Source organism: Halichoerus grypus, chromosome 9, assembly GCF_964656455.1.
Source record: "Halichoerus grypus chromosome 9, mHalGry1.hap1.1, whole genome shotgun sequence".
NCBI lineage: Eukaryota > Metazoa > Chordata > Mammalia > Carnivora > Phocidae > Halichoerus > Halichoerus grypus.
In genome coordinates this window covers 96,260,350-96,286,466 of record NC_135720.1, presented here as the reverse complement: position 1 = coordinate 96,286,466, position 26,117 = coordinate 96,260,350, and the positions used below count along the sequence as shown (strand labels likewise).

At 41.7% G+C, this 26,117-nt stretch overlaps 2 protein-coding genes across 2 annotated transcripts in view; one reads left to right on the top strand and one right to left on the bottom strand.

The window, feature by feature from the left end:
• The window catches only part of KLHL31 (kelch like family member 31), a 126,689-nt gene extending 114,427 nt beyond the window's left edge, over nucleotides 1–12,262 (bottom strand). The window contains exons 1-2 of the mRNA XM_078055228.1: nucleotides 11,638–12,262; nucleotides 9,357–9,415 (exon numbers count right to left, since the gene is read on the bottom strand). Coding sequence (XP_077911354.1) covers nucleotides 9,357–9,359 — 3 coding nt within the window. The 5' untranslated portion in view covers nucleotides 9,360–9,415; nucleotides 11,638–12,262. The remainder of the gene's footprint in view (nucleotides 1–9,356; nucleotides 9,416–11,637) is intronic.
• A 42-nt stretch (nucleotides 12,263–12,304) lies between these two features.
• The window catches only part of LRRC1 (leucine rich repeat containing 1), a 128,362-nt gene continuing 114,549 nt past the window's right edge, over nucleotides 12,305–26,117 (top strand). The window contains exon 1 of the mRNA XM_078055231.1: nucleotides 12,305–12,742. Within this exon, the coding sequence (XP_077911357.1) occupies nucleotides 12,584–12,742 (159 nt within the window). The 5' untranslated portion in view covers nucleotides 12,305–12,583. The remainder of the gene's footprint in view (nucleotides 12,743–26,117) is intronic.

The window sequence follows — 26,117 nt, the reverse complement described above, 5'->3', positions numbered from 1 at the left end:
CAACAGTAACAGTTTGACATTTTGCATTCTTCCATTTCTATAAATTATTGAGAAGCTATTTTATTAGAGATAGTATTTAATTATTTGGGTTGTCTATGACTGCCGATAACTCTATTAAACTAAGTAAGTTCTGCTTTTGAAATATTATTTCTCAGGAAAGTAGACAGAAATAAGCCAGATGAACAGTTAAAGAAAGAAATATAAGGAGCCATGAGCAGGTACATATTCTGAGGCAGAAAGATTTGATGATGATAGTTACATTGGGAAGGAAAAGGAAAAAAGTGATAATGGAAAAACAGGTGCACTGGCTGTGAATCATGAAAGAGAAGTGTTTATAAAAATGAAAACCTGATAGGATCACTTACTTATGATGGACTTTGTGCCATTTACTAAATGATATACTAAGGAGAACATTTTGAGGAAGAAGTATGATCATAGTCCTTTTAGAGTTGTCAGAGACCGTATATACTTTGTTACGCCATCCGCTCCAGTTAGGATGAGAAACAGGAATGAAAGAGGTGAATCTTTTGACATCCAATGTTATTTTGTTGAAGAGCTAGGGCTGAGATTCATTGAATTCTTAATTCAGTAGCTTTTATTAATAATTGTACTTTATGATCTGGAAGAGAATTGGTTTAAATTTTTACTTATAAATTTCTTATTTTCTACATCACTTAAGAGACTTAAAAATCTGAAATAAGTCTGTCAAATGAACTATAGTTATATTCTATGTGTATGCGAATTCAATAGAGGGGTTCAACAACAGATGAGATAAAGCAGACAAAAGGATCAGAGCATTTGAAGACAGGGCAGTGGAATTTATCCCATCAGAAGAGCAAAAAGGGGCGCCTGGGTGGCTCAGTCGGTTAAGCGACTGCCTTCGGCTCAGGTCATGATCCCAGGGTCCTGGGATCGAGTCCCGCATCGGGCTCCCTGCTCTGCGGGGAGCCTGCTTCTCCCTCTCCCACTCCCCCTGCTTGTGTTCCCTCTCTCACTGTGTCTCTCTCTGTCAAATAAATAAATAAAATCTTAAAAAAAAAAAAAAAAAAAAAAGAAGAGCAAAAAGAAAAGAGAATGAAGATAGCTTAAGTGAGGTATGGGAAAACATCCAGTGGACCAATTTTTCACTTTATAAGGGTCCCAGAAAAAGAAGAGAGAAAGAAGCAGGCAGAAAACTTATTTCAAGAAATAATGGCTGAGGGATGCCTGGGTGGTTCAGTGGTTAATCATCTGCCTTTGGCTCAGGTCATGATCCCAAGGTTTTGGGATCGAGTCCCACATTAGGCTCCCTGCTCAGCAGGATTTATTCTAGGGATGCAAGGATGGTTCAATACTTAAAATCAATGTGATATACCACAGTAACAAAATGAAGGATAAAAAGTCATATAATCATCTCAATAGATGCAGAAAAAGCATTTGATAAAATTCAATAGCCATTCATGATAAAAGTACTCAACAAACCGGGTATAGGAGGCACATACCTCAACATAATAAAGTCCATATATGATAAGCCAGTCCATATATGATAAGCCCAAAATGATATGACAGATGCTCAATGGTGAAAAACTGAAAACTTTTCCTTTAAGATCAGGAACAAGACCAGAATGGCCACTCTTGCCACTTTTATTCCATATAGTACCAAAAGATCTAGCCAGAGCTACTACACAAATTAATAATTAATAATAATAATAATAATAATGAATAAAATAAAAGGCATCCAAATCAGAAAAAACATAAAACTGTCTCTATTTGCAGATGACATAATTCTTCATACAGAAAATCCTACTGATTCCATAAAAAACTGTTAGAATTACTAACAAATTCAGTAAAGTTGCAGGATATGAAATCAATATAATAAATTAGTTGTGTTTCTATACATTAATAACAAACTATCAGGAAGAAATATTAAGAAAACAATCCCATTTACAGTTGCAACAAAAAGAATAAAATAAATTTAACCAAGGTGGTGAAAGGTCCATACACTGATAACTATAAGACACTGATGAAATTTAAGAAAACACAAATAAATGGAAATATATTCTCTGTTTATGGATTAAAAGAATTAATATTGTTAAAATGTCTAAACTAACCAAAGTAATCTACAGATTCAATGTGATCCCTATCAAAATTCCAATTATATTTTTCACAGAAATAGAACAATCCTAAAATATGTATGGAACCACAAAAGGTCCCAAATGGCCAAAGCAATCTTGAGAAAGAAGAACAGGCTAGAGGCATCAAACTTCCTGCTTCAAACTATATTACACAGCTATAGTAATCAAAATAATACCGTATTGGCATAAGAACAGGCACATAATTATCAGAACAGAATAGAGGGCCCAGAAAAAAACCCATGCATATATGCTCAATTAAATTACAACAAAGGAGTCTAGAATATACAATGGGGAAAGGACAGTCTCTTCAAGAAATGGTGCTGGAAAAACTGGGTAACAATATGTAAAAGAATGAAACCAGACCACTATCATATACCATACACAAAAATAAACTCAAAATGGATTAAAGACCTAAACGTGAGACATGAAACCATAAAACTCCTAGAAAAAGACATAAGCGGTAATTTCTTTGACACTGACCTTAGCAATATTTTTCTAGATATGTCTCCTGAGGCAAGGGAAACAAAAGCAAAAATAAGCTATTGGTACTACACCAAAATAAAAAGCCTTTGCACAGTGAAGAAAACCATCAACAAAACGAAAGGCAACTTACTGAATGGGAGAAGCTACTCATAAATGATATATTCAATAAGGGATTAATATTCAAAATATATAAAGAACTTGTACAACTCAATAATAAAAAAGCGAACAATCTGATTTAAAAAAGGGGCAGAGGAACTGAATAGACATTTTATTATAGAATACATCCAAATGGTCATCAGGTACATGAAAAGGGGTTCAACATCACTAACCATCAGGGAAATACAAATAAAAAACCACAATGAGATATCATTTGCACCTCTTAGAATCCAATTTTATGGATGAAATTTTAACTGGAGAGACATGACATCCTTTAGTTAAATGATCAACATTTAATAGTAGTGGTATTTGAATTGTCTGAATGGCACTACTCAGTAGAAAGGGCACACTTCTGTTTGTTGATATCTTTTTTTCTTATTTTCATAAAACAGTTGTTGGCCTTTGATGAAAACTTAGTGTCCATATTGATTTAATTTATATTGTAAGAACCATAACTATAAAATAAAGGTGATCTAGGACAAGACTGATCTGCATGATCATCTAAAATCCTTTGTAAATCAAAGTGGAAAAGAAATGAGGCAGCTGTGTTTATTTAAATGACTAAAAGATGCATTTTGATCAATTGAGATGATGTATGTTGATAGTTCATTTGAACTGTAAAACATTGTACAAATGTAAAGCATTGCCACAACCTGAGGAAAGACTGCTTGTAAGCCCCCTCTAGGCTTCATCCCTCAAGTTTTCAGTTTTATTGGAGAAAAACGCTATGAAGCAGAGGCCAGGAAAAAGATGGATTCAGTGGCAGGTGCTTTTTTTTTTTTTTTTGATTGGGCTCCCCTGGTGTACTCTCATTCATGTCAAAATACTTTTACAGTCTCATTTCTACTAATCCCCCATATTGTTTTCCCAAATACAGTACTCATATGGTAGGCTTTCTTTTAAGCTGGTAACTGAGAAGAGAGTATTGGCAATGACTAATGCCTAATGTGTAGTTTTCTGCAGTACAGAAAGCTCTTTCCACTACATTAATTCAGTCTTCTCCACAGCTTTTTGAGTGTGGCAGTTTTCATGTCTTTTGTAGAAATAAAGAAACGGATGTTGGAGTTAATATGATTCACTTATGATCTAATCCCTAGTAGTGGCAGATGCAAAAATTTGATGCAAAATCAAGAGTTCTTTATACCCACCCCACATAACAGATTAGTGTTTGGCCCATTTCCACCAAGGCAAAATGTTGTTCAATATTTGACTCATCATTAGCACATTTATTAGGAGACTGAGAAAAATAGAAAAACAAATGAAACTCAAGCTGCTCATTTGTAACTTCTCTGAATGGAGGAGTAGATTAAAATCTATATAATATGAAATTTTGGATTTTCCACATACTAATACAATCTGTGAAGCTGAATAAATAAATGATTATAATTAATAAAAAGCAAGGAATAGTGTTTTTCTTTCAGACTAACTTTCCCATAGATAAAATTATAATGCTAGACAAAATATTTTTAAAAAACTATCTGAAGGTACTAGAGAGTGACCAAAAGCAAGGAGGAACTGAAGAGGACTGTACACTTGGAAGAAGGGAATACCATGGTGTGAGTTTTCTGTTTTTATGGCTTTGGCAAGCATAGACACTATACTACATAAAACCACTAAAATTTAAAGATAAATTAAAACGGGCAATGTTCATAGCAATCTGACCGCCTTGAGGTACTGTGGATCAGAGTTGGAATGACCATGGCAGCTGGGAAGTGAGAGAGGGAAACCTCAGAATGGACTGAGTGAGAACAGAAGCTCCAAATTCTGCATATAAACTCCACCTAAGACCTCTTAACTATGTATGTTTGAAGCAGCACCATTAAAAATAAAATAACTGAATACAAAATTTCAGCTGCCATCCACCACAGAGAAAATAAGATGCTATAGGTCAAATATGTGTCCCACCTCAAATTTATATTGTTGAAATGTAATCCCCAATGTGGAAGTAGGGCCTCTGGAAGGTGATTAGGTCATATGAGTGGAGCCATCATGAAAGTGATTAATGTCCTTATAAAGGGAGCCCAGAGAGCTCCTTCATCCCTTTCTAATATGTGGAGACATAGTGTAAAGAAAAACATATATAAACCAGGAAGCAGGTCCTCACGTGACACCAAATCTAGTGGTACATTGATCATGGACTTCTAGCCTCCAGAAGTGTAAGAAATAAATTTCTGATGTTTATAAGTTACCCAATATATGATATTTTTGTTATAGCAGCCTGAAGAGACTAAGACATAAGAGTTTGAAGCCTGATTTCACCTAAGCTGTGTCCTAAAACAAAATAAAAAAATCAATACTCTTTGAAGTAATATAACAGAATCCAGAGATTCTATCATTCATAACATCCAGAATACAACCAAAAATTACTAGGCATACTAAGAGACAGGAAAATGTGACCCACACTTAAAAGAAAAGGCATTCAATGGGGATTAACACAGATGACCCAGATGTTGGAATTAGTATACAAGGAGTTTAAAGCAGGGATTATAACTATATTCAGTATATAAAGGAACATATACTCTTTTTTTTTTTTTTTTAATTTTATTTATTTATTTGACAGAGAAAGACAGCGAGAGAGGGAACACAAGCAGGGGGAGTGGGAGAGGGAGAAGCATTGACTCCTGTGGAACAGGGAGCCCGATGTGGGGCTCGATCCCAGGACCCTGGGATCACGACCTGAGCCGAAGGCAGACGCTTAACGACTGAGCCACCCAGGCGCCCCAGGAACATATACTCTTAATGAATGAGCAAATAAGAAATCTCAGCAGAGAAATATAAACTATATATATATAAAAAGAATGAAATAGATATTCCAGAACTCCAAAATATACTATCTAAAGTTATATTTCATATGGGCTTAATAGTAGCTTGAGATGATAGAAGCAAGAACCAGTAAATGTGAAGCTAGATAAATATATATTATCCAGTTTGAAAAACAGACAGAACAAAACAATGGGGGAAAAAGCAGAACCTCAAGTACATGTGTGCCACTACCAAGAAGTTCAACATTTGTAAAATTATAATATCAAAAAGAAAAAATAAGAAATTGGGCAAAAAAATTTAAGGACTCAATGGCTGAAAATATTCTAAATTTGGTGAAAGTTTTAAGTTCACAGAGTCAAGAAGTTTAGTAAACTCCCATCAGGATAGATATGGACATATAATAGTCAAATTGTTAAAAACCAAAGATAAAGAGAAAATCTTGAAAGCAAACAGAAACAATGACACATTACATACAGCTTAGCATCAATTTGAAATATTGCTGATTTCTCATAAGAAACAATGAAAATCAGAAGAAAATTAGAATGCTGAGAGAAAAAAATTATCAACCCAGAATTTTATATGCACTGAACATGTTCTTAAGGAATTAGGGTGAAATAGAGACATTTCATAATAAAACTAAGAGAATGTACTGCCAACAGACTTTCACTGAAAGGTGAGATGAATGAGGTCAGGTAGGAATAAAGAACACTGGAAATAGTAAACATATGAGTGAATGTAGGAGACTTTTTTTTTTTCTTATTTCTTTAAAATACATATGGTTATTTAAAAAATTACAAAATTCTGTTGTGGAGCTTATAACATAGGTAAATGTAATACACATAAAAGCTAAAACATAAAAGAGCAGAGAGGTGGCAAATGGACCTAGATAACTGCAAGAGTCTTATGTTTTACATCTTTTGGTATATACATGTGAAAATTTCAGGCTGTATAATGTAATCCCTAGAGCAGCCACTGCAACTAGAAAGCCTATACACAGAATGCAATTACTTATTTATTCAAAAGATGGTGGAAAAGGAAGAACAGAGGACGAAAAATCAGATGGCACAGACAGAAAGCAAATAAAACATAGTAGACTTAAATCCAACCATAGCACTACAGTTGACCCTTGAACAACATGGGTTTGAACTACGTGCGTCCACTTATATGTAGATTTTTTTATAGCATTGTCCTATAAATGTATTTCCTGTTCCTTATGATTTCCTTAATAACATTCTTTTCTCTAGCTTACTATATTGTAAGAATACAGCATATAATACATATACAAAATCTGAGTTAATTGTTTATCAGTAAAGCTTCTGGTCAATAGTAGGCTATTAGTAGTTATGTCTTTGGGGAGTCAGAAGTTACACATAAATTTTTTACTGTGCAGGGGTCAGTGCCCCAACCCCTGCATTGTTCAAGTGTCAACTGGTAATTATATTAAATGTAAATGGGCTAAAAATTCCAAGTAAAAAGCCAGAGATGGGGGGTGGAATTTTAATTTAGTAGCAAGAGGAAATCAGAGAAATCTTAGAGTGGCAACTTTACTTCTGATTATATAGATTGTTGAATTCTACACTGATTTACCCATGAGATTGTGTCGGTTCTCATGTTTTTTGAATGGTGTGGGTGTTCTTCCCTTACAGCAGGGATATAAAATCTCTAGAAAATGTCCTTAAATTCAAATTTGAAGAAACAGAGGTTTGGGTCTGAGTGCTTCCTCTCCCAGAGGGATTCTATTGCACATTTCTTCCTAGTGTCCAGCATTGCATATAATAAGATTTAATTTGCCTATTTGACTTGCATATAAATAACTCAGAGGGCCACTCATGTAATTTTTTATAGGACAAAGATTAGACTCCCTAGATTAAGAAAAAAATTATACTATGATTGTTATAATTCCCTGGATAACTGCCTTTCTTTCAGTAAGACTGAAAGCTCTGTCATATTCCTTCTTATCCCCCCAGAAAATTAAGCCAGTGACTGGCACAATAGTGGGCATTAAATAAATAACAACATGATTTCTAGTCCTAGAAGTAATTTACAACTGCCTCTTAAATACATTTATCTGTATATTATTTATTAACTTTTAAAACTACTTTTATTAATGAATAATTTTATATAATAATAAGTTCCCATTTTAAATGTATAGTTTGATGAGCTAAATAAATGTATACACACATGCAACCACCAACACAATCAAGATACTTGTATATGGGGAACAAGGTTAGAAATTATATCAATAATGAAAGCCTAAAACTCTTCAGGATAAAGAATTGGTTCCCTATTTTCCAATTCACAAGGTGTTTTCATTTTTTTCTCTCTTGCCAGACTAATGTTTCAAATTCTGGGAAGTACTGTATATAGAAAACCCTAAAGACTCCACCAAGAAACTATTAGAACTGATAAATGAATTCAGTAAAGTCATAAGATATAAAATCAATGTACAGAAATCTGCTGCATTCCTATACACTAATAATGAAGCAGCAGAAAGTGAAATTAAGAGGGGTGCATGGGTGGCTCAGTTGGTTATGCATTTGACTTTTTTTTTTTTTAAAGATTTTATTTATTTATTTCAGAAAGAGAGAGTGAGTGAGAGAGAGAGAGAGCGTGTGCAGGGGGAGGAGGAGACTCCCCACTGAGCAGGGAGCCCAATAGGAGGCTCAATGCTCGGCTTGATGTGGGGCTCAATCCCGGACTCCAGGATTATGACCTGAGCCGAAGGCAGATGCTTAACTGACTGAGCCACCCAGGAACCCCTGCATCTGACTCTTGATCTCAGCTCAGGTCCTGATCTCAGGGTTGTGAGCTCAAACCTCACGTTGGGCTCCATGCTGGGCATAGAGCCTACTTAAAAAAAAAAAAAAAAAGAAAGTGAAATTAAGAAATCGATATGACTTACAATTGCTCCAAAAACAATACAATATCTAGGAATAAACTTAACCAAAGAGGTGAAAAACCTGTACTCTGAAAACTATAAAACACTGATGACAATATAAAGAATGGAAGAACATTCTGTGCTCATGGATTGGAAGAACAAATATTGTTAAAATGTCTATACTACCCAAAGCAATCTATAAATTTAATGCAATCCCTATCAAAATATCAACAGCATTTTTTACAGAACTAGAGCAAACAATCCTAAAATTTGTATGGAACCACAAAAGACCCTGAAGAGCCAAAGCGATCTTGAGAAAGAAGAACAAGGCTAGAGGTATCACAATTCCAGATTTCAAGTTATATTACAAAGCCGCAGTAATTAAAACAGTATGGTACTGGCACAAAAATAGATACATAGATCAATAGAATAGAATAGAGAGCCAGAAATAAACCCATAATCATATGAACACTCTTCAACAAATGGTCTTGGGAAAACTGGTCAGCCAGATGCAAAAGGATGAAACTGGACCACTTTCTTTCACCATACACAAAATAAATATGGATTAAAGACCTAAATGTGAGACCTGCAACCATAAAAATCCTTGAACAGAACACTGGCAGGTATCTCTCTGACATCAGTCATAGCAACATTTTTCTAGACATGTCTCCTGAGGCAAGGGAAGCAAAAGCAAAAATAAACTATTGGGACTTCATCAAAATAGAAAGCTTCTGGACAGTGAAGGAAACAATCAACAAACCTAAAAGGTAACCTACAGAATGGGATATTTGCAAATGACATATCCAATAAAGGGTTGGTATCCAAAATATATAAAGAACTGATACAACTCAACACCCAAAAAATAATCCAATTAAAAAATGGGCAGAAGACACGAACAGACATTTCTCCAAAGAAGACATACAGATAGCCAACAGACACATGAAAAGATGTTCATTACTTACCATCAGGGAAATGCAAATCAAAACTACAAGGAGATACCACCCCACACTGGTCAGAATGGCTAAAATAAAAAACACAAGAAACAACAAGTGTTGGTAAGGATGTGGAGAAAAAGGAAGCTTCTTGCACTGTTAGTGGAAGTGCAAACTGGTGCAGCCACTGTGAAAAACAGTATGGAGGTTCCTCAAAAAGTTAACTACCCTATGATCTAGGAATTGTGCTACTGGGTATTAACCCCCAAAATACAAAAGCATTAATTCAAAGGGATACATGCACTCCTATGTTTACTGCAGCATTATTTACAACAGCCAATCTATGGAAGCAGCCCCATCGATAGAAGAATGGATAAAGAAGATGTGGTGTGTGTGTGTATATATATATAAATATATACATATTTATATACCATGGAATATTATTCAGTCATAAAAAAAGAATGAAATCTTGCCATTTGCAGCAATATGGATAGAGCTAGAGAGTATAATGCTAAGTGAAATAAGCCAAAGACAAATACCAGATGATTTCAATCATCTGTGGAATTTAACAAACAAAACAAATGAGCAAAGGAAAAAAAAAAGAGAGAGACAAACCAAGAAATAAACTCTTATCTATAGAGAACAAACTGATGGTTACCCAGAGGGGAGGTGGGTGGGGGTGGGGGGATAGGGATGGGAGAAATAGGGGATGGGGATTAAAGAGTACACTTACCAGGATGAAAAAAAAAAAAAATGAAATGAAAAAAAAAATTCTCTTAATCAAAAACAAAAACAAACCAAGAGGCAGGCCTAACAGTAGCATCTTCTGAGAGCCCCAAAGCTGGGGAATTTCAAAGCAGATTAGGTGTGTTATGGTCAGTGGATTAAAAAAAAAAAAAGACAAATTCTAGGTAGATCCTTGGCAACAAAATTGTCAAGAATTCTGCCCCTGATTTCGCAGAGTTAACAGAAGTTTGCCAATTATTTAATGTGCGTGTCGCACTGTGGTCATTATAGAGATCTATGAATGAGACAGTACTTGTCCAAGACGTCACTATTTCCTTGGGATTAAGGTCATACAAAAATAATCATAATGCAAGTGTAAGTGTCATAGAGAGACACACGGGGAATACTAATTGAGGTCTGAATTTTTTAAGAGACCAGCCATATCTTTAAAACATATTTGGTGTTTATTAATAACCTAGTGTGGTAATCTCTGGAAGTCAAAGAAGATTAGGATGAAGGAGCCAGGCCTTTCTTATTTTTGTTGTTTTTTTAAAGCAATTAGAAAACTTGCAAAGACAAGTCTATGTCTTGCTTACATTCCAGACTCAGTCTCTCAGTCAGAAACCACAGTTTTCCACTAAAAGTGGCACAAAATGGGTTTCTGGAATGTGAGAATGATGGAAGAGTGGTTAAGGTCCAAAGTTGAGGTGGCCTTTCTTCCCTGAGAATGTAGAAAGCACACCAGGACAAACAAAAGAGAGAGTGGAGTGGGTTTGGCAATGGAATTTAAGGATGACCGGAATTAGAAAGTTAAGGTGATAATTCTGGGCTCAAAATCAAAGTGATACTCAGATCCATCCTCACTGATTGGGAAGAAAGGAGTCCTCCTCCTAGAGTTGAAATGATGAAGTGTCCTCCTCCTCACTAACCCCGTGGGAAACTATCCTGCACACAGTTGGAACTGGAAGTCTGTGTAGACATGTATGCCTTGTATAAACTAGTTTCAGATCAAAAATTCCCTTGGTCACTGAGCATGCTCAGCTTTCAGTCTTCTGCAGAAAAGTGGATTAGGTGGCTCCAGCTTTTAGCTTTGGCAACTTGGGGCGGGAGAGCCCGGTTGTGTCTGGCAGAGGCCACAGGTGGAATCTTGAGAAGGGTGTGAGGACTAGGGGGCAGCTGGTAGGGGAGTCAGAGTGGGACCCAAAAGACAATCCATCAGTGTGACTGACTTTGATCTGGTCGGCAGCCCTATGTAAAGGAGCCAGATGGTTTTCTGGAGATGGGGAGAAGAGATGTTCTGGTCCTAGTCCTTGGGAATGAATCAGGGGCGAGAGAATGAATGGTCGTTTATTATCCAGTAGTGAGCCTCCTGAGTCCTCCCCAGCTACTCCTTCTTGGGCTACAATCTCCCTTTGCAAGATACTGGGTGTTGGTGCAGAAACCCAGGAGCTGGTTGGAGGATGCTCACCTGGCAGCCCGCAGCCGACGTGCCCCACCTCCCCCACTCCTCCCTCCTCACAAGCTCAAAATAGTCGCCAGGAGCCAGCCAACATCTGGCCGGACTAGAACAGGCTCAGAAACTCACCTTTGCTACCTCGTTTTTGCGTTTGGACTCCTGATGGGGTGCATCCATGCCAATGAGAACCTTACAGATTCTGACTCCTCTGCTTTTGACGTTATGGGGAGAGGGACTTCCTATTAGTGTATAAACAATAAAACATCCAGAAGATGTGCGCCCAGGTTACACAGCCTGCAGGCGGTGCCCGCGGACCAGAGGGCACAGTCGGGGCCCCGGCGCGGTGCGGGGCTGAGGGCAGCCCGCTCATTTCTGGGGTTGCTGGCAACCGGGGAACCTCAAAAATCACACCGAATCTCGTAGCTCCGGGCGCCCACGGCGCGCAAGGTACGCTTCGGGGGCGGTCCTGCCTGACCCCGGAAGAGAAAGTTGTTTTGGGGAAGGGGAGCGAGGAGACGAGAGCGAGTTAAGTAAAAATCAAAGTTGTTCTGCTCCCCTCAGGCCGCCTCTCCTCTGCTTTATCTTTACCCCAAGCTCCATTGGAGTCAGGCTTCCTCGGAGGGCCGGACGCTCCCCGAGTCCCAGCCTGAGTAGGGGGATAGGGAGCGCCCGGCCCGCAGGTCCCGACCCTCTCTGGCTCCGGGCCTCCAGGAAAACCCGGAGCGGAGCATCCCCCGGGTCGGGAAACGCCCTCGCGCGCGCCCACTGGCGCGCATGCTCAGTCGCGCGACGGCCGCGAGTAGGAAGCTCCGCGCGGAATTAGCGGCCGCGGCGGCGCGACTGGAGGGTGGGAGGAGGCGCACCGGCTGGCGGGCGGGGGCGCTGGGACGCGGCTGGGGCTCCCGCCCGAGGTTCCTGCGAGCGCTTGGGACCGCGAACCCCCGCGCGAGGAACTAGCGAGCACGGGAGCCAACGAGTGCAGAGTGGGCAGAGGGCGGAGCGGAGCCGCGGGGCGGAGCGGGCTCAGAGCCCGGGTCTCCGCGGCTCGGCTCGGGACCCGGCGGCGGGGACGGCGATGTTCCACTGCATCCCCCTGTGGCGGTGCAACCGTCATGTGGAGACCATCGACAAGCGCCACTGCTCGCTGGTCTACGTCCCCGAGGAGATCTACCGCTACGCCCGCAGCCTGGAGGAGCTACTGCTGGACGCCAACCAGCTCCGCGAGCTGCCCGAGGTGAGTGTCCGGCCTCACCTGCGCGCCGTATTCGGGAGAACACGGACGAGCCTGGCCAGCCCTCTCCCCCTCCTCTCTCCCGCCGTCTCCTGCCTTCCCCACTCTACCCCCCTTCCACCTCCAGATCCGGTCCGCAGGTCCCACTGAACCACCACTACCTGTAGTCACCTGCTTCTTCCTCCCTTACCGCCCCCCCCCCCCCAGCCCCGTCGCATTAAAAGTTCCTGATCATTTTGTACAAAGCGAGCGACTTGCAGTTTTCCAAGTAGTCACTAGAGCTTCTGCGACTAGGGAAACGTTCTGGTCTGGTAAGTAGTTGAGATACACGTCTAAGTACTAACAACTGGTGCCTGTGGTGAGGAGCCAGGTGGCTCGGGCTGTTCCCGGGTGAAAGGACAGAGCGTGGCATCCGCTCCCTGGGCAGTTTTCCCTGCGCTGCCTTCCCCTATCACTGGCCAGGGCGCGCTTCCCCGTTGGCTCTGGCAGGTCCGGAGGAGGTGGGCAGCGCTCAGCAGAGTCGCACTATCTCGGCATCTTCCGAGGAATGTGCCCTGGGCCTTATCGCCGGTGGGCAGTGCTTGCAAGTGCTGTAGTTTGGCTGGCCGGTCTTGGCTCCGGGACCATTGGAGAATTGGGGGTGGGTAGGAGGAGATCGGGCAGGAGGAGAGCTATGCCTTGGGAGCTGTGGGCAGGTGCCCAGGTGCCCGTTGCTGGGTCCCTGCCTGCGTGGACCTGTTGCGTGGAAGGAGCCGCTGTGAACGTCAGCAGAGACTGTGCCTGACCGGCCAGTCTTGCAGCCGCCTCTCCCTGAGCGGGTACGTTCAGGCTCCTGACTTCTGCCCTTGCAGTGATGCGTTAACCTCTTCAGAGTTGTTTACGTAAATTAATCAGTGTGCTGAGGCTGAACTTGTTAAGCGACAGATGCTGATTGAGCTTTAATGGAGGGTCTGTGACTGCGAACTTTTAACCTTCGAGCTTGCGCCGGGAACTTAGCTTGAGTAACCCTCGAAGAGGAAGGTATCACAAATCCAAGGGTGTGCAGGAAGTCGGTGTGCAGTAATCCAAAGGTGTGCAGGAAGTAGGGAGACTAGACTGCTGGGAGTTGGAGGGAGGACCCGAGGCCTGGAGTTGGAACTCAGATAATCTTTCTTGTCCTTTAGTTAACCGAAGGCCCAGACACTGTCACAGAAACTCACTAGTCAAATGATCTGGCTTGTTAAAATGACCTGCCCGAGTGTTTTAAAAAGCAGAACAGAAAAAAAAAAAAAAAAAAAAAAAAAAAACAGTGTGTTTTTCTTAATATTTCAAGTGTTATTCTTCTTGGATTAACTTTCCTTGGTTCATGTGGAATTGGATGGTTTGCTCTGTGTAATCATGGAGATTATCCTCACTAGGATCTTTGCAAAGCCCCCCAGGCTTTATTTAGCTTAGAAGCAGAAAAGCCATCCAATTCCCTCAGGCATTTATTATTTTGCAGGCATTTCCAAACACATGGCTTTGTCTGGCCTTTAACTTCCTTAAATTTGACTTGAAAGTCATAAATAAGCTCACTTGCTGCCTTAAGTTGTGAATAAGTTTCAGGCATTGCTATCGCCAGAAATACAGAATATATTATTTAATACTTTTCAAGTGTGTCAGAATGAAGTTATTAGAGATCGAGTGAAAAGCTATTTAACTAGAAATGTTTCAGTGTTTCTTGTGGTATTTTTGTTTGTTTGTTTGTTTGTTTTAGTAGAATTGGAAGATTTCCTTTGACTGTATTGGCTTTTCACTCCCTTCTGCAAAGTTTGTGGGTTTTCCTGTCATGTTGGGGAATTCAGCTTGGTAAGGGGAAATTATGGGTTTTGGAAGTGTTAGGTATTCTTACTGATCCTAACTGGAAACTTCCCAGAAGCTCAAAATAGTCTGATAGCACTCCGTACATACAGTAAATAAACAAGCTTTTCAGAGACGAAAGGTGGTCTTGCTTATGCGTAATTACTGGTCTTAGAGCTCTGAAATTAGTTTTATGGTTTCTAGGTTGTTTAAAACCTGTTTCTTCATGACTTATTGTGTCTGGGTGCCGGGATGTGTATAAGCCAGACATGAACAACCACCTCGAAAGCACAGATATTTCATTCAAAGGTACAGTCTTTCCTTGGGCTGCTAGTTTCACCTCTAAGGTCTGTGTTACACATGAGCCCTGTTCACTGCTCTCCCTGCCCCCTCCTCCCCTCTATCTCTTTACCTTCCCCATCACCTGGAGGCCTCTTTTGCTGACAGACCCCCAAGGTCCCTGTGGTGGTGGTCATGCTGGCTATCTGTTCTCTTCTCTGTAATTTGTTTGGAAGCACAGACGGGGCGGGGGGGAAGACTGCACCCCGTACCCCAACAGCAAAGATACAGTATCCGGGCTTCAGGATGATGAAAAGGTTTGTAACCTCTGACTTGCTCCAACTTCCTCGTTTTGCAAATTGAAACTCGAACTTGAAGTGACTTTTTCAAGGCTGTCCATCTGGTTAGATGTAGTCACTGGTCGCCCCCTTATTCAGCAGCTCTGGACACCTAGCAGGAATCTGGCCTATTCAGCTTCTCACATCCATTAAAACCTGTTATTTAGTCCCCTCCTGTTTTACTCACATCATGAAGCCTGGCCTCTATCAAGCAGTTATTGACCCTTCATCATTTATTGTTGGTAGGAATATAGAGATTAAAGAAGGTATGATTCTTAGGAGCTATTCACAGCTTTGTGGGGAGACAGATGACTTTAAAACAGAAGTGGTGAGTGTGGGGTGGAGGGGGCATAGCAGTTAGCTTGATGGTTACTTACCTAACCTAACCTTTTGCCGAACCTGCCTCCCCGCCCTCAGCAGATTGTCCACCTTGTGATAGCCTCTCAATGCTGCTGTCTGCAGGGAGGGCTCGGAACATTCATCATTAGCCTGACCCCAGATAGATTATAGTCTCACCATCCCATTCCCATCCCCCTTCTCCTTCCCACTTCCTCCCGGCTCCATCCCTTTGGCATGTGTATTAACAGAGACAATCTGACTCTAACCTTCTTGAGATGCTGGCATGTTTTTGCTCATACTTATGAGTGAGCACTGAGCCTGGCACCCAATAGGTCCTGCTCAGTAAACAGCTTTTATCTGTTGAATGAATTTAGCCAATTCTGATACAAATCTTCCTCCTCTGCTTGTTTCTCTTACCTTAAGCATACCACTACTCTGACATCTATCCTTTTCTAATATAGTCAGAATATTCAAGTTGGGAGTGATTTTTTTTCACGACTGTCTAGCTGGTTAGATGCACAGTCTCTGGTTGCTTCAAGTTGGAAACCACTTCAGAAGTTAAAGGTCATTGATATGGTGGAGCTGTTTTGTCTTCTCCAAGATCCTCTACCCCACTCTGTACCTTCTCAGTGTTTCTGACACCGTCAGTTTCTCCCGCAAGGTGCATGGATTGTTGAATACCTTCACATATGTGTGTTTTACTGTGATCTCTCTGGCTCCAATACAGAGCCTAGTCTAATGGGCAGCAAATATTTTGAATGAATGCTGTTGAGTCCAGGCAACTTATAAAACTGAGCTTCATCTTGTCACCTACTCTTAATTAGGATTCAGTTGACCTTTTGATGGTAGCCAGATGACATTATCTCAAATATCTACCCCCTTCTAGCATTCTTTCTCATATCCTGCTTAAATTTTTCCCAGCCCTTAGAGCACTATTACTACCTAACTCTAGACTATAAACTTGCTTACTTGTTCTTTGTCTCCCCAACTAGAACATCAGCTCCATGAGGACAGGGATGTTTTTGTTCATGGATGAACCTAGGACAGTATCTGATATATAGTGGGCACTCACATGCTTGTTGCATGAATGAGTCTTCCCAGGTGATGTCATGTGTAGTCTGCCCCTGTTTCTCAGCCATTGTGATCCTCCTTCCTACAGTCTCACATCTGTATACCAATCTATTGAAACTAGTCATGGCATAAAGTCATTCTGAATTCAGTAGTCTTGTCTTACCAGTCTTTGTTCTCCATCTCCTCTGTGCTGGGCACCTTTGACTGTCTTCTCTTTTTGAAATAATTTTTATGCATTGTAAACATAATTTTTCACTATGACTTCAACATCTCCAACTGTGATCTGTTAAGACGATAGCCATTCCCACTTGGAATCCAAGACCTTTTTGTCTTAAATTTACCATGTTTCAATTTATGTCTGTCTCCTGCAGTTCAATTTCTGATGGGTGGGACAGCCATTCTTCCTAGCCCACAAGTCCATGGACCAAGGCTCTTTGGGCTTGTCTTGAAGGAGCAGAGACCAGGGGTGCTGGAATAAGATAGCTCAAATGCTGCTCCATCACCTGGACGCTTTCTTCAAGCCTTGGTTTCCTCACTTATTATTTTAGTACCTGCTTTTTAGGGTTATTCTGGGGACTAAAGAGAATGCATGCAGAGCACTTACAGTCAGATAGAAGATGTCTAAGATCTTTGTAGATACTGTGGCAAGACACTTTTTAAAAAATAAAACAATGTTTCTTAACCTGGAATTGGAAGACATTTTCCTGGGAGTTCGTAAATGGTTTTTTTAAACCAGAATGAGAACTTTAATGTTCTTTTCAATAATAATTAAAAAAAATCATAGACTCCATATATCTAGGTGAAGTCACAAATGAGTAGAGCCATAAGGTTTTAGTAGTGCCATAATCTGTGTTTGAGCACTCCCTTAATTGTCTCTAGCCAAGGGGAAAGAAAAGATGTGGGCTTATTGCAGAAATCATGTGTTTGGGTCAGATGATCACTGGAAGTTCCATGAACAAAGGTTTCATGGCTATTTGTTAGAGAAGAGTGATGGGTAGCTGAAGGGGTCACGGAGCCCATGGTGGCATAGGCGGGCAGAACTGCGAGGAACCCGCTCCGAGGTAGTGCTCTACCATTGTGCGCAGCCATGGGATGACTGCAGAATTGCATCGTCGTCCTCTGTCATGTTAGATTAATGTTGAGTTCTTTCTTGTTGATTTTTGTCAGATTTTTACCTTGGTTCACCTGCTAGTTTTGTAAGAGCTAAAGCACAGGGAGGACATACCTAATTTTATATTTAGACATACTTAAATAACATTATTATAAAAATAACAAGTCAAAGCTTAAGAAGAATGGAGCCCAGGAGAGGGCTTTCCCCTAAAAGTGATGATCCACACATTTGTCCAGGTAAGGAAGCCGTTCTCATTTCTCAGATATCCTGTTACACAGTTTAGCGCTTAGTTGTTTGTGATTTTCTCTCTCTTTTTTTAAATAAAAGATTTTATTTATTTGACAGAGAGCACGCAGGCAGGAGAGCACAAGCAGGTGGAGGGGCAAAGGGAGAGGGAGAAGCAGACTCCCCGCTGAGCAGGAAGCCCGATTTTGGAGGGGGGGAGCTCTATCCCAGGAGTCTGGGATCATAACCTGAGCTGAAGGCAGACACTTAACCACTTAACAGACTGAGCCACCCAGGAGCCCAGTTGTTTGTGATTCTCTTACGTGTTCGTCCAGCCCCCCTTCTACTTCTCGCCTGCCCTCAATTCTCCCCCTCCTTTTGTAGGTAAGGAAACTGAGACCTAGAGAAGTTATAATTTGGAGGGTAGAATCTCTCTGATTAAGAAACATTGAGTGAGTAGCTGGTACCTATTAAGTAGAATATTAGCCACCACTTACTGAGATTTCACTGAGCTCCAGACATTGTATTAGATACTCCACATGAAGTTATTTCTCTTAATTGAATAACAACACACTTTAGCCATTATAATTTCAGTTTTGCAAGTGCAGGAATTGAGACTTATTTAAGAAAATTATTTAAGAATCTTCTTTAGGGAAGTTGGTCAAGGTCAGTTCCGGAGCTGGCATTTGACTCCAGCTCCATGTGTGCATTTACCACCTGGGAGCCCACCTGGGAGCAAGGAGGCCTGGCAGTGTGTCGATGCTTAGGAGGGAGCCTGTGCAGAAAGCTCTTGGCAGCCTTGAGGAGTCTCACACTCTCTGAGGAGCTGAGGGAAGGCTTTAGAGGTGGTGACATTCACGCTAGACTGGAAGGAAGGAAAAAGCATGTCAGTTGTTGAGAAACTTCCAGGAGGCTAGAAAGTGTGGCACCTGAGTGGTAGGGAGTGACTGGAGAGGAGCCTGGGGCCAGATCACAAAAGGCTCTTGACAGTTTTGCTAAGGAGACACATTCTGTCCTGTAGGGAGGAGGCCCATGGACGGTGTGTAAGCAGAGATGCAGTACAGTTAGATCTTTGTTTTAGAAAGTAATTCCAGGGCAGAGTACAGAGTCAGGGAGACTAGTCAGGAGCTTATTGTGGTGGTCTAGGCCAGAGAAAATGATAGAGCACCTGTGGGGATGAAGAGGGGAGACGGCTTTGTCCACGATGTTCACACTGGGAATTTCCTGCCTTGGGTCCAGTGCTCTTTCCGCTGGGCCACCTTCTAATAGTGCGGTGGGTGAAGCACTTTAATACTTGTGAAACACTAAGTAAGAAGCATTTACCTCCACATTTTCCTCGATAGTGGTATGTGCCTGCATTCAGCTTGCAAATTGCTTGCTAAGACATGGCAAGCATTATATGTAGGCATTGGCTCGGGGGAAAGAAGAACAGCCAGATGTGCTCTGGATGGCAAGAGATTGTTATTTTTGGGTTTCAGGTAAATGTGGTCATCAAGTTTATAAAGATGAACCCACAGTAACACTGGCAAGCCTGTGGGTTTTATTTTTCTGAGTAATGTGAAGGTGTACTATGTGTTTACTGTACCATGAATGTTAGTTTCATCATCTTCTGCTGATGCTTTGAAAGACTAGGAGAATTTTTAGACTGTAGTTGAGGCACACTGGTAAAATAGCAAAATAAGCTTGTTTCCACAGTTCCTTCTCCCCTCTTCGTGAAAAAGGGGGAACCTCGAGCCTTCCTCTCAGCTTCCCAGTGCATTATCCTCACTGCCAGAATTTGTAATTTCTGTACTGTAATAAGTAGGTACTTGGGATTTCCTTAAAAAGGACTCTATACCACCCACTTGACATTCTAGGGGTAAAGTATAGTTGATATTTACACAAGCGGGTCAGAAATAGTAAGGTAAACATTTTTTAGCAATGATGACAAAAATCTCAACCATGATCTTGCTGTGCCATGGAACAAACAGGCATTGGATTCTTTTAGGTGAGGATATAGTGAGTGCTATAGGCTTTTCTCTTTGTTCGCAGAAGTCTAAGGGAAAGTTTGCCTATTTTAGGACTCTACCCAGAACATAGGGCTAGAAATGTTTGTCCTCTACTTCATCTGATAGTTATGAGGGATGATGAGATCATGGGCCAGATCTTAGTAAATGCATAGGAGAAACTTCTGGATGTCCATTTACTTTCTCTTAGGTATTATTTAGTGGACAGGAATGGTAATTTACTATTGCATGTGGTATTTTGGAAGATCTAATGTGTGTCTAGTGTAAAATACTTTGGACTCCTAGAAGATGAAATGTTTAAAAAAATATATTTTTTGCTCATTATTATTTTGAAGAGTTTCCTTATCTAGGCTGTAACTCTAGAGTCCAGAGAATTTGACTCAGTTGGAAGAAATTTGGTATTTCAGTTTCCAAGAACCACAAGGAATGGATTTGTCATGTGGTGGGTGGAAGGAGGTGTTATACCTAATTACAGCATGTTCCATACTGATTCCTGGGTAGTGTGGCCAGATGGAGAGGGCTCTGTCTACCCTGGCCACTCTAGTCACCTTTCTTTCCACAGTCTACACCCGCGTCTTGGGAAATCATCAGGAGGGGCTCTCGGCTGACTTGTGGTGGAAACTAGGAGCTCGAGTCAGAAGAGCTTGTGCAAAGGCCAGAAAGTGGCTTCTGAACCTCTGAGTATGTGCCGTGGGCTCCAGCTGCTTCACTTGATTCGGAAGATGCTGAGACCTCTGAGCTCATGCTATTAGGTGCAACTGGCCTGACTTGGGACCATGATGTGTGTGTTTTTATCTCATTAAAGGACTAATATAGGTTGGATGCTTAAAAGAATTCAAAGAATAAAAGTGACATTTTCCTTGCTTCCTTTGAAGTGATGCCAGCCATTAACAATTTTAGAATGTATTCTTACAGATTTTTTTCTCTTCATACACCACCATATATTTATTATTGTTAAAACAAAAACAACTTACTACATAAATTGCTTTGCTGCCTGCTTTTTTACTTAACACTGTCTTGGATGTCTTCCATATCAGTACCAATAAATGTATTTTAGCATTGATTCTGGTGTTGTAGTATTTCACTGAATTGGATATACCACGATTGATTGGTTTAACCTTTCTCCTATTGCTGGACATTTAAATTGTTTCTAATTTTTTGCAGTGATGAACCATGATGGAGTAAATGTTCTCATACATACTACTTTGTACTCCTGTGCAAATGTTTCTTTAATAATTCTTGGATGAAAGGGTATACACTACAAATTTTATTAGATGATGCTAGATTACCAAGATTTTTTTTTTTTTAAGATTTTATTTGAGAGAGAGTGTGTGAGAGAGAGAGCACGAGAGTGGGGTAAGGGGCAGAGGGAGAGGCAGACTCCCCCCACTGAGCAGGGAGCCCAATGGGGGACTCGATCCCAGGACTCTGGGATCATGACCTGAGCCGAAGGCAGATGCTTAACTGACTGAGCCACCCAGGCACCCCCCCCAAAGATTTGTTTTTAGTAATGGTGGAATGAAGACCTTCCTAGAGATGATAGAAACCTACCCACTTTACACAGCTAAGGAAATGAAAATCTGGAGAGGTCAAGTGATATGTCAAAGCAAAATGAAAGTATAGACTGTACATCTCCAACTCTAGACTCCAAGTCCTGTGGATTTTCTAGGGGCCTAGAGACTGGTTCTGTCATCTCTGCTCCCTTTTTTTTGACTGTGACTCTTTTCCTATAGGCTGGAAAAGCTCTCAAGTGGGCTTTAGTCAGTTAATCAGATATTTTTTCCAGGGCTTTGGAAGACTTAGGTCTTGCCTTCAAGTAGTCAACACTCCTTAGTTGGGGAGAAAAGTTTAGGATCATGGAATTCCTAATGTGGCTCGGACACACATGGGTCAGTAAACCAAGAGTTGCTGTGGACCCTTGCAGGAGGCTCATTGGGGCATCAGAAAAGCAGGACTCTGGTTTTCACTGAAGGTAGGTTCAGATGGGCTGGGAAAGCTGGGCAGGTATTGCAGACAGGGGGCTTATTTATTTATTTATTTATTTTTATTATGTTAATCACCATACATTACATCATTAGTTTTTGATGTAGTGTTCCATGATTCATTGTTTGCGTATAACACCCAGTGCTCCATTCAGTATGTGCCCTCTTTAATACCCATCATCAGGCTAACCCATCCCCCCACCCCCCTCCCCTCTAGAACCCTCAGTTTGTTTCTCAGAGTCCATAGTCTCTCATGGTTCCTCTCCCCCTCCGATTTCCCCCCCTTCATTTTTCCCTTCCTGCTATCTTCTTCTTTTTCTTTTTTTTTTTAAACATATAATGTATTATTTGTTTCAGAGGCACGGGTCTGTGATTCAACAGTCTTACACAATTCACAGCGCTCACCATAGCACATACCCTCCCCAATGTCTATCACCCAGCCACCCCATCCCTCCCACCCCCCACCACTCCAGCAACCCTCAGTTTGTTTCCCGAGATTAAGAATTCCTCATATCAGTGAGATCATATGATACATGTCTTTCTCTAATTGACTTATTTCGGTCAGCATAATACCCTCCAGTTCCATTCACATCGTTGCAAATGGCAAGATTTCATTCCTTTTGATGGCTGCATAATATTCCATTGTTTATATATACCACATCTTCTTTATCCATTCATCTGTTGATGGACATCTTGGCTCTTTCCACAGTTTGGCTATTGTGGACATTGCTGCTATAAACATCAGGGTGCATGTACCCCTTCGGATCCCTACATTTGTATCTTTGGGGTAAATACCCAGTAGTGCAATTGCTGGATCGTATGGTAGCTCTATTTTCAACTTTTTGAGTAAGGGAAAGCTTCCTGGAGGAATGTTATCTCCCTAACTGTATCCCATGGGAAGAGTGGCTGCACCATTCTGTTTTCCAGAGTGGCTGCACCAGCTTGCACTCCCACCAACAGTGTAGGAGGGTTCCCCTTTCTCTGCATCCCTGCCAACATCTGTTGTTTCCTGACTTGTTAATTTTAGCCATTCTGACTGGTGTGAGGTGGTATCTCATTGAGGTATTGATTTGGATTTCCCTGATGCCGGGCGATGCTGAGCACTTTTTGATGTGTCTGTTGGCCTTTTGGATGTCTTCTTTGGAAAAATCAGACAGGGGGCTTTTGTGAGGCGACACAACGTTGAGCTGTGGAGCAGAGACCCTCCCTCTGGGTTGCCTTGGTTCTGTTTCTGGAGCAGGGGCCAAGAGGATACGAAGCATGTTGGGGGACAGGAAGCATGGCTGCTAAATTGGTGTGCTGAGTCTCCCAGAGGCTCAAACTCCTTCAGCCTTTTCTCCTTCAAATCCTTTCTCAGTACTTGGCTGAGCGAGTGATCTTTCTAAAACAAAAATGTGATGAATGACTTCCTGCTGCAGTGGCTTCTCACACCTGTGGGATACAACCTGGCAATGTTTTTGTTCTCTTATCTCCCATCTCTTTCCAACTTGAACTTTCTGGCTTGTGTTTCAGCAAGAGTTAGCTGCCCTTGGTTACCAACATATCATTTCATGCTTCTGAGTCTTCATTTTTTTATTACCTGTGTACCATGAGTTACTCTTTCTCTACTTCTTTGCCTGGCTCATTGCTCTTCATCACATGGGATACAGTTAGGGAGATAACATTCCTCCAGGAAGCCTTCCCTTACCTCCTCTCTGGTCTCTGGGGACACCTGTGTCATTATTCTTACCTCTTTGTTCTTTCCTCTGCCTCCCATCAACGTGAGTTTCTTAAAGCTACACACTTTTTCTTCTTTGCATTCCTGCTGCCTAACTGGGTGGTTGGCACAGAGCAGACATTTAATACATATTTGAGCAGCATTCTTGGGGAAGTTTTCAGCCCTTTTGGGGAGTGGATTTAGAAGCGGGTTTGGACTAGACCTCTAGGTGAGAGCTTGACGATTATTCCAAGAAGAGCTGGGCTTTCTTCAGTCTTTGCATGGATGGTAGTGTCATGATGGAGTGAGATCAGCACTGGCCTGGTAATCAGCCCTGATTTTTGTCCTTGCTCTGAACGACACTAGCATTGTGACCTTGGGCAAATCACATAATCCTATGAGCCTCGGTTTCCTTATCTGCGTGATGAAGGGATGGTGTCAGTGATGTTCAGGGTCCCTTTGAGTTCTGATCTCCTTGAATGCTAACTTTATGAAATTTTATGACTTGATGCCACAGTGCTAACCTTAGGAGAGTGATCCCACAGTTGTGCACATACTCTGTGAGGTTGCTTAGTGGGGTTTAGTAGAACCACAAGTCTAGGCTTAATAATTATAATCAAGGATTTGATGATAAGGAGAAGCTGTTCCAAATACGCGCCTGTGGTCAGCTGTTTATTCCCAGAACCAATTAAGGGAAAAAGATCAGCAGATTTTCTCTGGTTAAAACACAGCCCCCCCATAGCCATACCCCCTCCCAACATTACCCCTCCCCTGACATACCCACAGCCTCCCCATACTCACACCCCCCCCACAGACCCACACCCTCTCCACAGACCCACACCCTCCCACAGACCCACACCCTCCCCACATACCTACACCCCACCCCTGTAGACCCAACCCCCCAACCTCCCCCACATGCTCTCATGCCCCCACCCCCAACAAACTTTGAACACTGACATGTTTCTCCACGTCAGTTGCATTTCCCCAGCTTTTAGAAGTGAAGTAAAATGGGCAACAAGGCTGGGACTTTTTGTCTCTTTTATCAAATGAACTGAAGCAGTTCAGAGGTGGTTGTTTGAAACTTTGCATTGATTTGAGTACCTGAGTGACTGTATTTAGGCAAACTTAGTTTGGGGACTGATGATTGAGAATATGAGTTCTTTGGGGGTGCCTGGGTGGCTCAGTCGATTAAGTGTCTGATTCTTGGTTTCTGCTCAGGTGTTGATCTCAGGGTTTTGAGTTCAAGCCCCGCATTGGGCTCCACACCCAAGCGTAGTTTAGCTCCAAACCTGCTTCTAAATCCTCTCGCCACTTTAAAAAAAAAAAAAGAAGAAGAAGAAGAATATGGGTTCTTTGGATGGATTAATATCAGACTGAGGTGGCTTTCAGGGAGTGTGCTAGGATCAAAGGCGGCAGCTTTCTACCAGATATTGGTATCTGGCTTCCCAGGCAGTTCCATTCAAGAATGGGCACCGGGGTGGATCTCTGCTGGATCCTGACACACCCTCCCTCCTTCCCCTATTCACTGCACAGATTTACTGAGTGTTGGCAGTGCTTTAGGCATTGTTCTATCTAGTAAGATAGGTATCTTGCCTTATTCTTACAAGCTTCCATTCCAGGTAAGGGAGACAGCTAGTAAGTGGAAAAGTAAGTAAGAATCTCAGATAATGATAAAAACTGTAAAGAAAACAAAACAGGGACCTGGGGGTAGGGAGCAATAGGAGGGAGGAGGCCTCTCTAAGGAGGTGACCTTTACATTGCTGTGAATACGCCAGAGGTCCTTGCAAAGACTTGGGTATTAGCTTGGCGATTTTGTGGGCAGCAAGAGGGCCAGTGAGGCAGGAAGACAGTATGACAGGGAAGCGAGTAGAAAATCAAGGTGAACATGTTGTTGGGGTTCTTATATGGAGGGGCTCTGAGACCCTGCTGAGGAGTTTGGATTATTATCATCATTATTATTTTTTTGCCAGTTGAAGTATGGCAGATCATAAACCCATAGGATAGCTGACTTATGCTTTAGAAAGTTCCTTCTGCCTGCTGGTTAGAGACTGCAGGGAGGAAGAGTTCAGAGAAGTGGGGAGACTGGGACAGGAGGCTTTTTATTGAAAGGTTCTAGAGAAGAGCTGATGGTGACTTGGACCAGGGTGGTAGCAGTGAGGAATGAGCTATGTCTTGGGGGGCCAAGTCAAGAAGACTTACTGATGTGTTGGATGCAGGGTTTTGGTTTTGTCAACTGGGGAATGGCAGAGCCATTTACTCTGTTAGGGAGGCCTGGGAAAGGGAATGTAGCAGCATAGGAAGTAGGAACTGGTAAGTATTTGAATTGGGACACGTCAGGAGTTTTTATGAGACCTAGAACTTAGGAGAGGAAGTCCGGGTAATGATAATTATAATAAAGACAGCGCACCTTTTTTTTGAGCAGTGTGCCTTGAATTGTTCTAAATAACTTCCCGTGATTAACTCATTTAATCCTCATAAACATTACTTCATTTTACATAAATAGCTTTGTTTTG